The following is a 15,059-nucleotide window of genomic DNA, read 5'->3' as shown; positions in this document are numbered from 1 at the left end:
AGACCTTTCTTTACATGCAGCCATGAAAACATCTGGACCTGGATTGCATAGTACACCACTCCCTCGATAACTTGTGCCCAAATGACTTGCAAACCCGCTTATAATGCGGGGTCAGGTGTTGATCCCATTTTTTTTTAAACCAGAAAATACCAGAATACAAAATTGATCCATATTTCTTGAACTTGAAAAAGAATCGTGATCAAAATTGGTAACTAAAACATTGATTTATATTGCTCGTTTTATGGTCGATGATGGTAGATATAACCTGGAAACTTTAATTAACATTGCTGAATAATCAGCTTTTAATAAGAAGTCATATAATTGGTTACATTTTCTTTCCAAACAACATTTTCAGTACAGCGTAATTAAAGATATTCAAGGAAATTTTGATTAGTGAAAATGTCACTTACGCCTAGTGTAGGCAGTACATTAATATTTAAATGCCAATTAAATAATTTTTATTAAATGAAATTTGTGTTTTAATAAGCGTAATCATCATAAATGCAGCGTGTATTTAAACATAAAATGTGTCAATCTACCGCAATAGCCATGTCCGCAATCATTTCTCTGAGAACCTAATTAAGTGCCAACTGTGTTTTGATAACTGACTTGTAGAAGTATTTGTTGTTGCAATGAATTAACAGCTGGCCTCCTTTGTATTAGGCCTTATCATGTTAATTATGTCTTTTGAATCAAATAAAGGAGGTGGAATATAAAAACAAAGTTAAAAGGCACGCAAATCCTACATACTTAAAATCTAGCGGCCCCGATCGTATGTCAGGTGAACTCACCTCGGTTGATCAATCAAACACTGTTACAAATTTTATTGTGTATGTAACATAAACTAAATTAACCGACTCTTTCATACATGTAACTGTGATCAAAGATAGCAAGGCAACCAAGCGAAATGAATACTTTGTAAAATAAAGAGCTTGGTTTCACAGATATGGACCATTGTGGGCAAGCGATTTTCTGAGAATTTCTGAACTGGCACTTAGAGATATACTCAGGAATGATAAGAAGTTTCACTATTACTTTCAGTGAAATCATGACATCAGTATTGTACTAATTGAACAACACAAAAATTGAGTTTCGACATAGGTGATTGTCTCACAAAATAAGTGTCGGTATTTTAAAAAAAGGGAATCTTGTTTGGTGGTATATCAACAGATATGATAGTCTAGTTTCCAGCTACTCTGACTCCCGACTTGCTAGTATACTATTTAATACCACTCCAAGAACCAGACTAATCAACAAAACAAAAAGCAGTGATGTAATACACGTTTTTGCATATACATGATGATTGTTGAAACCAGTTGGAACAACCTTTTACATGTTGGAAATTTTGAAAATAAATGTTATTTATACAAAATAATGAACAACTTTTATTAGAAAAAGTGCATTAATAACAATTATTATCGACGTGATTGTAAAAGGAGGACTCAGTCTTTAAACAGCCCAGTTCCCTACCCCCCCCCCCATGGTTTTCTCAATGTATAAGTGGATTTGTTTGATTTTTGGAGGTCCCTCGATAACTCGTGCCCTCGCTTATAGTGCAGTCTATGTTTGTGGACCCGTTGTGCACGAGTTATCGAGGGAGAGGTGTAGTGAGGTTGTGTTTGTGGGCCATAGACCTACTTCATCTTGCAAGGTTGGGTCTAAAAAGAGGGATCAGATAAACCTTCCCCAAGATGCTCTAGATGGGCAGAGTATTGCCCTAAACCATCAACAGATACCACTACTTCAAACAGTTTATTATCACTGCAGGAGGAGTTTTCAGATCAAGTTTCTCCTCCTGCCAAGTCTCCCCATATGCAGAGAGATGCTGGGTCATGTAGTCCTACCTTCCAGGAGTGAGTGCAGGATGAAGATGTCCTTTCTATCCTTGTTGAAGACAATGAATTCGACTCAGAGCAGGCCAAGGTGTTACTCCCTCTCTTTGGGACACATACCCATTCTCAACCTTCAGTTAAGGAAGCAGAGGAGGAGGAATCGTGGTTGTCTGATAAAGCAATAAATGAGGTTTACTACCTCCTTAAGATATGTGTCCCAACCGTAAATTTCTAGTGACTGCAAAATGCTTTCTAGTTTAGAGAAACTTTCTGGGTCATTCTCTCAACCAGATCTTTTGCTTCTTACCTCACTTGGTTATAATCAAGAGTCTTTCATAAAGGTAAAGCAAGGGCCAAGCCATTGTAGACAACATAGGGAATGGTCTATCCCTCCCTCTATGTTACAAGGTTCATATTCCTTCCTGGCTCACTAAATTTCCACTTTGGATGTTCAAGCAGCTCATGTAGTTATTTCTACAGGGACCTGGCTTCGAAAGTAGAGTCTGTCTTGCCATTGGCTCTTGACTGTTTGTTGGAAGCTGTGGCAAGAAAAACCCTTCTTGGCATGTGTTGTCCTTGTCCTTGACCTTGGGAGCTTTTCACCTCTACTGGGATGTAGCACTGGACACATCCAAGGTCTTACTAGAGCTCAGTAATAACCTTCTGAGGGCTGACCCCACCCCCAGACTTTCTTTGGAGTGCTCATCCCATCTGTGGCTTGTCAAGATTTGAGAGACCATCAACATCAGTATCCTTCATCCACTTATAGCTCTTCAAAACCAGCCAAGAAGCAGAATCATCCTTACTGCTTTCAAGGCTCACTGGCTAAATTACTTAAAGCTGTGCAGCCCCAGTCAAAGGAACAGCCCATTTCAGAGCTCCCTCTGAGCAGGCTGCCTCAAGGACTGTACAGTGCAAAGGCCCAAGTCGGCATTAAATCATATGCCTGTGAATGTACAAGAGTTTTCTTGGTGGAATTGGTATAAATGCCTGCTAATGCTACATGCAATAGATTTTGCCTGGGGCTATTACAATAACTACTCAGCTGGGTTCAAGGAGCCAAAAACTACTGTCATTAAATGGTTTATGTCTAAAAATAAATGACAGGGCAAAGTCGTTTTTGATTTCCTAATAGAGAAAGGCAAAAGTTATATATTTTTCTAGCAACTTAGTCACCCACTTTGATTGGAAGTTGCATGACCCCTGTATAAATTATTTGAAGATTGATATATTTTTTTAGAAAATCTTTTAATGACTTTCAGAAACTTCTGGTTGGTTCCAGCTTATATGAAATACTTTTTTGATAGATGTGATCAGATCCATGGGATTATTTCCTAAATACCAAAGTTGTCAAAATCCACTCTTCCATTTGTTTTTCCAGATGCAGAACAAGCCAGTAAAGTACAACGCTATTGCAAGCTTCTGAATGATCACAGCCAGGGACTTGACACTGGTCATGAGCAGGCAGGATACAGCACACCCATGCATCAAATGGAGACAAATCATGACATAAAGGATATTCAGCACGTGGAATCAACAAATTTAGGAAGAGATCAAAAAGAATCAGATTTATCTTATGAGGCTCAGAGTAGTGATGAGGATAACGAAAGTTTAAAGACAAGCTGCAGAGTTATGCAAAGGGATAAAAAAGAGGATCTCTGTCGAATGCTGGAAGAAAGTATCAATAATGCTGATACAAATGACAAGGAAAATATAGTCAAGAATATACTTCATATTCTAAATAAAAATGCTGACAAACTAGTAAGAAGTAGAGAAGAATATTCCCCTTTGGCAATGTGGGACTTTGCTGGTCAGTATGTTTACTACACTACACACCAAACATTTCTGACACAACGGGCAGTTTACCTGTTGGTTATAGATCTCTGTCAACAGGCCACACATCAAGTGAAAGATGATGACTGTTTCTTTGATGTTGAGGGGGGAAAAAAATGCCAAGTTCATGGTAAGTTTAATACTAATCAATATGACTGTGTTGCTCATCTCCATAACAAAATAGTGGAATAAAGTCTAGGCATTGGACTCGAGAGACATGGAAACGAACTCACTGGCCAGGTTGAAGCTGACACTAAGCCATACACACACTTTTGATGCCATAGCTTACTGAATTTGTTCAGGAGAAGTCAAAGCAACTTTTATTACATGTATGTCAGTGCAGTTGGCAGTATAAAAAGAAATAGAACCATTATTAAACTGAATTGGTAGCTACGAAGGCCATGGACTAAATGATAGTAATAATGCAATGTTTTCTGCAGATGTTGCAGTAGTCTGCTCTCGTAACAAGCTTTAATTTTAATGGAAGGATACTTGGTCTAGTATATCATTTTCTAATTTATTTAACATTTTGTATTTACATTGTACATCATATTTGATGAAATCGGAGAATGAGCAAGCAGTAGAGTAACTAGTTCACATAAAGAAGAGTTTGAGGGTTACACATTATTCCTCCGGAAAATTGACTAGATACCAGTTTACTGAAATTGTTTAACTTACCTTTTCATTACTGAGATTAAGCAATTGCATGCAGAGTAACAAACAGATTCAACTGAATGTCAATTCTCAGTTTCTATGAACAGTCATATATAATGAAACAACACCTGTCACTCTTATGCTTAAATATCATTGTGCTTTGAGATAAGAGCCACCAGATATATAGATATGTTCCTCATATCTCGCATGTTAGAATTGAACTGTACACCACCATTACTGTATTGTTGCATCCATCTTTATGAAAAATATGCTAATTATGATTTTTGTAATTGGTATAAACATTATCAATGATGGCATTGTTGTATATTATTAATCATTTTTAACATGTTAAAGGTGATTTCTTAAAACCTAGTTATAAATTCAGTTTAAATGAAAGCTGTTTTCAGTATATGAAAATGAATGACCTGTATGGTATCACAGTACCAAACGTTTTTCCATAGACCTCAATGCTAATGTTTTGTGAAATAAATATACTTTCTATCCCACCTCAGCATGTATGTCACACACTGTAATAGAGAACAATGTTAGATTGTCAATTTGACAAGGACAAAACCAGGTACTCCATTGTATTTAAGAGAGATAACTCTGCTGGAACTAGACAGAGGTAAAGGTTATCTAGTCACAACAGTCACATTTTCAGCCATGTGTACCACATTTTAAAAAAATCATAAAAAATACAAAATATGATCTATATATGAATTAACATAATCTCACATGTTGCCAAGAGGTTCAACTTTTTTTATGCTAAATCAGCTTTTCAGCTGAATATCTGTAATGTTCCCAATGAGACCTCATTGTTAGTAATTTACAAAAATATAAATAAAAAATACTAAATAAAACTCCAAGGGAGAAGATTCAACATCTTGTCCTAGGTGGGTGAATCAAACATAGCTGTGATAGTCCAGTAGTTGAGAAGTCCAGTTTTTCTAATAAGCTGATTAGAGTGAATTACTATAAGTTAATTGACAGTGATAGATGTGTTAGATGTATACACTGAACTCCGAATTCAAAGTTGAATAAACTTTATTACATGTCAATGTCTAAAATTTCAATCATGTTTCTATTTTGTCCTTCGAGTTTAAACATATTTTACTTATATAAGAGAAATATTTTGCAAATGGCTACAAAATAAGTTCACATGGCCTTGCAAATTCCCTTCCATTTAAATACAAGAATATCACACAGCAAGTATAGAATAACGAATAACATAAATGGAAGATAATGCACAGAATACCGGTAAATAGGAAAGGGTAAAGAAACAGTACGATAAAAGCAGCTCAGGGGATGGTTGTGGCGAAGGTAGCAGTAACAACTGACAGACACAAAATTTTGGACATACTGACATGACTTAAAATACTAAAATGCTGATGTAAAAAAATTAAGATAATTAGAGATACTAATTGCTGAAAAATATTTAGAGGCAGAGATATGTACAAATTCTGATAGATAGAATGTTATAAGGAGTAACCCTAGTTTGCTGCAGTTTATTTTCTTGTGGGTGGCTGAGTGGGCTGTCACACATTTATGGTGAAAAACCAGCATTGATGTGGCTTTTCTTGAAATTTGATTGTAGGCCAAAACCTGGTTACTTAATACTGTGTACAAGAAAAATGCCAAATGTTATATTGAGACCTCGTATTGGTCTTTTTAAGCACACATTTCATTTGCAGTGAATAAAATATGTGAATATAAGCATCATTATCTCATTGGATTGATAAATCATGTTGAACTCAAACCATGGTATCACTTGGAGATTTCTGTTCCTTTCAGACCTAGTGGAGATTTGGCTGAACTCTGTACATTCCTGTTCATCATCTCTTGAATCAGGCAGTCCTCCTGTGATTTTAGTGGGAACACACATGGATAAGATTGAGCCGGTAAGTCTAAGTGTGTTTCATCCCAGTTTCATTGAAAAATGTGTCTGGTATTATATCTTCTGAACAGTTGGAACAAAATAGATTGTATACATAATGTATGAGTCTGAATTGTGCTGTATCAAATACATCTTTATTGATACAAATTAGGGAGTGAATGAGTAGATCATGTTATAAGGGAACTTAAAGTATATATGATGGGTCAACTGATGGCACACTATTGAAATTATGCTCTTTTTTGGGAATGGCGTTTTTCATATTAGAATTATCATTATCATAATTAGTACCTATCCCCAGTGCCTGGCATCCGTCATTTATCTTGGTGACTGGTGATGGGAGGTTTGTACCTGGTGCCAGGTACCTAGTGTCTCGTGTTTACTGACCATCTGTCAACCATATGCCTGGTTCCTGTTGCCTGATGAACAGGACTGGTTAAGCAACAAGTCATTTAGAGGAGTCCCTATCAATGGAGGATATAAGAAGTAAGAAGACTGCATTTGCCATGCACTGGAGGACTTGGTCTGCAATGTTGGCAACTTCTGTAAGCCCGGATATGCCATAATCTCTCTCAGAGTAACTATTTGTTGACTTCAGTGTGCAGAAAATTGCTGTTCCCTTCAGGAGTGGAATTTGCTTATTTTCTTGTGTTTCCTTCAATATGTATAACCATGGCAGTTTCGTCCTTTCACTGTCATAAGTTGATTAATGAGAAATTACTATAAAATGGATCATTTTTGGAGTAATTTAGAGGAGACACAAATAATCAAACAATTATGGACAAAGTCTCAAAAAGCTTGATAACCACCCAACAGTTACTACTATCTGGATCATTTGTCATACTTAGTGCATCCATGTGAGGTTGAAGTTTAAGTTTTAATAGAACTGGTATTGGCTATGAGTTATATTTGCACTACCAACACAGTTAGCAGTTTCCTGACATGTATGAAATTGACCAACGAGGCATAGTTTGAATTTGGTCACCACATTAATTGCCTTGTTATTTTGAGCTACATTTTCTACCTGAATGTAACAACACTGATTTGTATGGTGGAATTGTGTTTCTCCATCAAATACATTATCCCATCACATTTACATTAGAATTACTTCTACTACCTCCTGAATCCAGTTCTCACATAGACTTGAAGGACTTATATTACTAATTCAGTTCCCATAGTAAACCTATGCAAACACAATGATATTGCAAATTCAATAACTTAAAATTTCTGAATGCTCATGATGAAACCTATATTTATCAGTATGGATGAAACCTGGATGTCAGCTTCTGTGTAGAGGAAAGGATATGGGCCGTGGCATTTTCTGGACCTGCATGTGTTTGAAACATGTGCTTTCAATTCTGCCCCAAAGAGTCAGGTGCTAATTTTAATAATGAGTGTTCCAAACTCAAGACTGTTAAAGGACTGAAATTCCATCAGTAAAACAATGTTTCTATTTTTTTCACTTGCAACTAGGTTAAGCTCTCAGAACATTCTTTTTCCTAAAACATAGCTTACATTATTAACCAATCCTGGTCAGCCAAACCCATATATACTCTATTTTATGTTCACTCATTTCCAGGCTGGCTCCCATTTTTCCATATCATTACTACCGTGTGTCCTGAAAGGTCCTTCTGTCTATATATAGTATAGAAAAAGGGAAGTAACTTTTACAGATTACCTGCCTTTACCCAACAAAGTTGCACTCTATGTACTGTATATTATCAGTTTTAAGTTTTGCTACAGACTTTCAACAGGCCTCTGAAAATCTGTGGATGTTTATCCTTATAAGTTAGCAGTCTATTTACTGAGTATATAGAGTTATTCTGACCCCCCTGATAGAACCTATGCTACACACATGATTATGTAAGTCAGAGGAATTTTGTTTTGATTTTCAAGGACATCTCACATGACAGGAGTGAAAGTGTTTTCCAGCTGATTAGATCCCGCTATCTTAGGGAAAGGCCAGCTAGACTTCACCTAGCTGATGAGGATTTTTCCATAGACAACACTATCGAAGACCCTAAGATTAAGGATTTACAAAAGAAGATTGTGGAGCTTGCATCCCAGCAGCCGCACTGGGGAGAAAGTATTCCAGGAAGATGGCTTCTTTTGGAAGAATGGCTGATAAGTCTAAAGGCCAAAGGTGTCAAGGTAATTTATATGAATCCACTATCAGCATAGTTTGTATTGTATGGTCTTAAACTAAATAACAGAAAGAAGCAAATCCAACAAGTTTTGTAAAACTTAACAAATGAATTAATACTCTAAGTTATAAAATGATAATGTAAGAGGAAGTTGCAGTATTGTGAATTTAATCCAAAATAATCCTAAAAAGTTTTCTCACAAGTCCAAAAGAATACAGTATTCCCAATGAATTCCAGGTCCTGAATGGATTGATGTATTGTTATTTCTGAATATGCTGAAGTTTCTACATTCTTGATGTATCACAATGGCATTTTACAGAATGTCTTTGAATGAATTAACAATAATCCCAGATTAATATTTTAGTTCAAATGTCAGTGAGCACTTTGTAATTCCAGTGAAAAATAAAAAAAAACATCACTCTCAAATTACATCCAAACACAAAATTCAGTACATCTGCAGACTGATTTTAAAACAAGAACATAGGAAATAGGAATGAATTAATTGTCCACTTCTTCGGTCTTATATACACCCTATAGATCTTCACAATATTTTCCTACTACATCTATGTCCCAATACCTCCTATGTGATATATTTCGCAATACATCTCCATATCACAACAGAACCCATCTGACTTACTGTATATACTCACATATAATAATAATAATAATGAGGAATTTGCATAGCGCCTAATCTTTAGAAGCTCTAAGCGCTTTACAACATTAGACAACACCTATAAGATAAAAAAACATAAATGATATGATTACAAAAACAAACATCATGAAATTAGAAAACATAAAAAAAAAAACATGCTGAGAATATTTAAGGTAGGAAACATTATTAGGTCTTTAAGTTTGTTCTTGCAGTCAAAATAAGTGAGTTTTGAGAGCACTGTTGAATGGGATCATTGTGTATTTGTGTCTAAGTTCAGTGGGCAATTCATTCCACATTGCTGGGCCCTGGTATGCAAAAGAACGCTGTCCATATGACTTTGTTTTCATAGTGGGAATAATGAGTATACGATTGTCAGAAGAGGAGCGTAAGTATCTTGCTGGTGTGTACACATGGGTGAGGTCGGATAGGTATGTTGGACTAGAGTCCAACAGTGAAACGTAGCACAGAGAACAAATTTTGTGTTTGATTCTGGATCGAATGGATAGCCAGTGTAGGGTATAGAGCAGCAGGGAGGTGTGCTCTGATCTTGTTACTCTAAGTATGATCCGAGCAGCTGTGTTTTGAACTTTCTGAAGTTTCTGGAGCAGATATTGACATGAACCAGACAGAATTGAGTTACAATAGTCCAGTCTTGAAAGTACTAATGAACACACAAGTGTTTTAGTGGCATCAACTGAAAGATATTTGCGAATTGAGCTGATGCGTCTCAGCTCAAGATATGCAGCCTTGCTTATGTTCATGACATGTTGGTGCAATGTGAGAGTACTGTCCAGAGTAACACCTAGGTTTCGTACTGATTGTGTGAATTTAATGTTGGTGTTGCTGATATTTATTGTTTGAGGTAAAGGATGTGAATGAGAAAGTCTTTGTATTGTAATCAGAATGGCCTCAGTTTTATCATCATTCTTCTGCAGCTTGTTACATATCATCCATGATTTCACATCAGAAATGCACCTCTCATCACCTTAGATGGTAGCATCATCATCAGTCTATTTTACTTTTGTGTTTTGGCTGAACAAAATCATAATTTTCCACACTATGGAAAGCTGGATGTTTCCGCTGGTTAACTGGCTTGGGTTAAGAGAAAATTTTGATCAGCAACTATACCAGTACTTTGATGTGTAATTGCCTTTCACAGTGTGTCACAATGGTATTTTACAGAATGTCTTTGAATGACATATAAGCCAAATAATTTAGGAAAAAATAAAGGCCTGGAAAAAGATGGATTGGCTTATCTGCAGACCAAGGTCTAAACTTTAAAGTTTTTAAGATTTTTGTTGTTGACTACCATAATTATAGTTGTAAATCATGGGACATAAAAAATTATTTTTTTTCATGTTCTGAGTCATATATGCATGTAAAAATATACATTCTCAGTGTCCAAACACTTTCTAAACTGTTAATAACTACAATGGTTGCTTTTGTTATTATTTTGCTTGTGCATATTTTTTTTATATCTTCAGCATGAAATTAAATAAAGGTAAATAAAGACTTCCGAATTCATGGGCCAGTTCAAGTTTACCCGGGAGACCAGGCTGTACCGTTATGTGCAGTACTTACACAGTGCAAATCATGCTTAGCATCACATTAATCCTTGTTTATTCTCCAAAGAATATTAGATGCCAATTTTGCTTTATTCATTGTTTCGACCAAATCATGTTCTTCCAGATAATAATTCAGCATGTTACTAATAGCTGTTTCATTTATGTTGATCCAAGAGTTCATGAGTTACTCTTTTCCAGTGGTATAAGTGATGTTGCAAATTGGGGTAATCTTTTTGGAAAGGCGTTCATTTGTGCAAGGCACATAAACAGCATGACTGTTACATGTTCATGAAAGATCATTATCAATCTATTTTACTTTTGTGTTTTGGCTGAACAAAATCACAATTTTCCACACAATGGAAAGCTGGATGTTTCCGCTGGTTAACTTGCATGGGTTAAGGGGAAATTTTGATCAGCAACTATACCAGTACTTTGATGTGTAAATGCCTTTCACTCCATAATATTAGCACGATTACTGTAGATTTGTAAAATGAGGTGTAAGGTCGCTTACATCAAAGCAAACTACAAATCAGTTTTTATGGTATTAGCATAATTTTCAAAGCATTATATCTGAAACTTCATTATTGTATATTGGAGATATCATTAAAGTTTAGGGCATTGGTGCCCATAATTCAAATCCAAGGAATGTACTTTATTCAGCAGAATGTACTTCATTCAGCACAGATTCAAAACTACAATGTATAGGCAGTACACTCACTAGCCTAATTGCAAGCGTTGAACCAAACCCTATTGTTGTTGATTGTTGTCATACTGGGATCACATTTTAATGAGTTCGGTATTAACAATTTCAAGGCAAAATAAAAATATAATTACTAGTGCACTGATATAAAAAGTCTAATGCAATAATGCATAAGCAAACAATAATTGAGTCAGAAGGGAGAGGTAGTGTTACAGCAACCAGTGAATGCTCAATTCTTGTCATTGTCCGATCAAGTTTTACACAGATCTGAATTAAGTAGAAACAATAAGAAAACAGAAAATTAAATAAATTTCATAACTTTTCAAACAAATTTATACCATTTCTATATACTAATCATACATGCCAACCCAAATAGAGGTATATGTGTAATTTTTGCTAATATAAGTTTGCCTAAATAAATGCATTTAGAACCTGCCATTTGCATCTTATGATGTCATCTTGGACTTGTGGGTCGGCTTATTTGTGGGTACTGCACTTTATAGTGTTTTTACCATATTCAGGTTGGGGTGGGGTCGGCTTATATGCAAACAGGTTTATATGTGAGTATATAATGTATATTTAATTTAATTGTTTGTTTGTTTGTTTAAATTTTTTTTATTATTTCATTACATGTTATTGTAATGTGACATTGTTTACTGGACTTGACCGTGTCCAAAATTGAGTTCATTTTTGCTTGACCTGATTGAGTTTTCTATAAAAAAAATTTCATTTATGTAAACAACTTTTCTTATATCTTTCTCAGAATAAGAAAAATTTAGATGAGTCAAGTTTATACCTGGACTACATGATATGTATCATGTGCCAAAGGGTAACAAACTTCTGTTTTTTCCAGAAGAATGAACTTTTAACTCTCATCCAGGAATCTGTTTTGCATCTTGATTAGTCATATAATGGATGTTTTGATAAAGGCCTGTCTGTTGGGCTTAAAACACTTGATACATTAAGTTGTGTTTATAATGTTGTGTCCAGTTTGGGCTGAATTTTATTTTCTTCAAATTATTAAATTTATGCGATTGTTTTCCCAGGAAATACAAAAGTGCTCTGATATAATTCTTGGACAAAGACACTAATTGGATTTATACTGAATTCAAAACTGGAATAATATTTTCTGTGATTCAACAAGAGGCTGTTGACACATCTGCACTTTGTAGGTTATTACAGACGTCATTGCCTTCCATCTTGAATTTCATCAGGATTTGAACTGAGATTCACTTTAACTTTAGCATTTGCAGTACCTCTGTCTTTATTCTGTTGCTTATTTTTCAGTCTATAGCAATCAGAAATAACATGCACTAATTCTTTGCAATAAGTGCACATAGGAAGAGGTAGGATTTCTTCCTCCACCATTAATACTGGCCGCCATGTATAGCCTATCTTGTGCTGAAAAATGACGTTGGCATTATACATTCAAACTGTTTCATTATACTCTAGGATGCAAATTCACTTAGTTTATTTTTAAAAGGACGATCAGCAAATTAATGAATATTAATGATTTTATCAAATGGAAGCATTTAGTTATATTGTGATGATGCAGTGGTCAGGGACATGCCATGCATAGTCATTGGTGGATTCAAAACCAAACTCATGTATCAATATTGGAAATGTGAACCAATGGGCCACCCTGGCTCCTAATTAGTGATGTAAACTTTAAGTTGATTCCTTGGTAATCTTGCGGCATCTAATGTTTGCAGGCGTTGAAAACGTAATATATGTTACAGCTGTTCACAACTGTTGTCTGTTTTTGAAAAGTAGATGAAATGCATGACTAAATTCCTGGAACAGATTTCCATTACATAATACCAACGTATATTTCTATTTATATGAATGTACAATTTTGTGCAAGTGACATACATTTTATGTCATAAAGCACAGTTCAACCTCTTAATGCTGAGCACCTAGCAAGGCAGCTGTTAGTACCATTTTTATAAGTCTTTGGTATGACTCGGCCGGGGTTTTAACCCACGACCTCCCGCATCCGAGGCGAATGCTCTAACCACTAGGCCACCAGAATGGTCTCTTAGGTGACAGGAAATATTAGCAAAGATACGTTTGAAACAGAATATATTAGTAATACATGTAGTTCTGATTTATTTTTTCAAACCATTTTTTTACCTGAAGCACTGAGATAATACAAGTTTCGTTTATGCATTCTGTGAAGGATTGTCAGTAACAGGGTTTTATAAGGCTATAAATCTTTCGAGTTAAACTTTTCATCTGAATAAAATATTTTTTTGACAAACATTACCTTTTTGTAAATGAAACGCAATCAAAAATATTGACATCTGAGAAATTGATTGCATTAAATGTCTTATTTTCAACTAGGCATTTTGCATGGTTAAAGATGATTATCCACATATAAATATGAATTTGTCAATAGCAGATATTATGTTAAAATCATAATAACAGGCAAACAAGAAAAAGGAGGGAAATCATATAGAAATCAAGCATGCATAAAATGTACTAGTTTCTGTAAGTTTCTGGAATGGAGATATCGTAAAGATTCTAGACAGCTAAATATATGGCTATAAAAACAGAGAAACAGAACAATTTATTAATAGATGGTAATAATAATAGCAATAACTCAGTGGTTATAAACACAGCATTATCCAATGTATATTTTGTTAGCCTGCACAATAGGTTGACAAAAAGGCAAGATAAACTTTATCAGATTGCACAAGCCAATACAAAAGCCACAAACAGAATGTTCACGGCTTAAATTCTTTAACTAAAATTATTACAATAAGCCCCATTAGTACAAAGTAATCTTGCATCAAACTGTCAATATGTAAGAATAAACTTCAAAGTATGCCTTCTTTTTATCTGTATGTTATCCAGAATGTATATTCTTGTTAGTAAACTATGTTTTTCTTGTCTTGTATAGGTGATTCCGTATCATTTTCTAGAAAAGATGAACCAAGAGGGGGATGTCAAAATCGAGTCCAAGGAGGAGTTAAATCTGTTTCTGACATTTCAGCATGATATCGGAAACATCCTCTACTTTGGGTAGGACTAGATTAATTGTAAATTTCCTAAGAGAAAGAGACATTAAACTAGATGGGTATGATGAGTTGGTTGTGATGAGCATGTGCATCATTCTGTAATTATAACAATAACAGAAGAATGAGATAAAATATTTCATAATGATCATAATGTATAGAGTTTATTTTAAAATCTTGGAAACCTAGAACACTTTCTATTTGCACTGATTATTTTTAGTTTCCCTTGCATTAGGTGTAAGAATGCTTATTCACAGGTTCTTTGAAAGCTGACCATGGGCAGGGTTTTTTAATTGATTTTAATAGACAGATATTATACTAATATCTAAAATAACACTACCTTCATAAACACTTTTTAAATAACTTATAACTGGTAATAGGAATAGGTTCAAAAGTGTACCGGCCATGGGATATCATTTTGATGCAGAAAATCATTTATCAGATCAAGTATGCATCATGAAAATTTAAGCTCTTGAAATAAGAGCAGTCTCTGCAAGCCTGATGTTTGAATGGAACATGGCCATATGAGACATAAAAGAGACACTCAGCTTGCACAGTCAGTCAACTCGGACCTCTGTGTGCATGATCAAGCTTCACTGAGACAAAAACTGAATCTGATAGGTCCAGCGACTGCAGCCCAAATCATCTCCAGACCAATCAGAAGTAAGCACTTATATCATCGGCATAAGGCAGCACCCACTGACTTATGCAGTGAGAAAGAAGGTACTGACATCATAGTTTAGGTTACCATCAATGGTACTATTCACTTAT

General features: G+C 35.1%; 1 protein-coding gene across 1 annotated transcript in view; it reads left to right on the top strand.

Annotated features, from left to right (window-relative positions):
- Positions 1–15,059, top strand: part of LOC149773036 (uncharacterized) — a 100,498-nt gene that overhangs the window by 49,888 nt on the left and 35,551 nt on the right. Inside the window, exons 8-11 of the mRNA XM_089946828.1 lie at positions 3,214–3,795; positions 6,111–6,217; positions 8,107–8,361; positions 14,174–14,295. Coding sequence (XP_089802954.1) covers positions 3,214–3,795; positions 6,111–6,217; positions 8,107–8,361; positions 14,174–14,295 — 1,066 coding nt within the window. The remainder of the gene's footprint in view (positions 1–3,213; positions 3,796–6,110; positions 6,218–8,106; positions 8,362–14,173; positions 14,296–15,059) is intronic.

Source organism: Sinohyriopsis cumingii, unplaced genomic scaffold (assembly GCF_028554795.1).
Source record: "Sinohyriopsis cumingii isolate HCF-2022 unplaced genomic scaffold, ASM2855479v2 utg000913l, whole genome shotgun sequence".
NCBI lineage: Eukaryota > Metazoa > Mollusca > Bivalvia > Unionida > Unionidae > Sinohyriopsis > Sinohyriopsis cumingii.
Note: the sequence above shows the minus strand (reverse complement) of the source record. Positions and strands in the feature narration are given on the sequence as shown.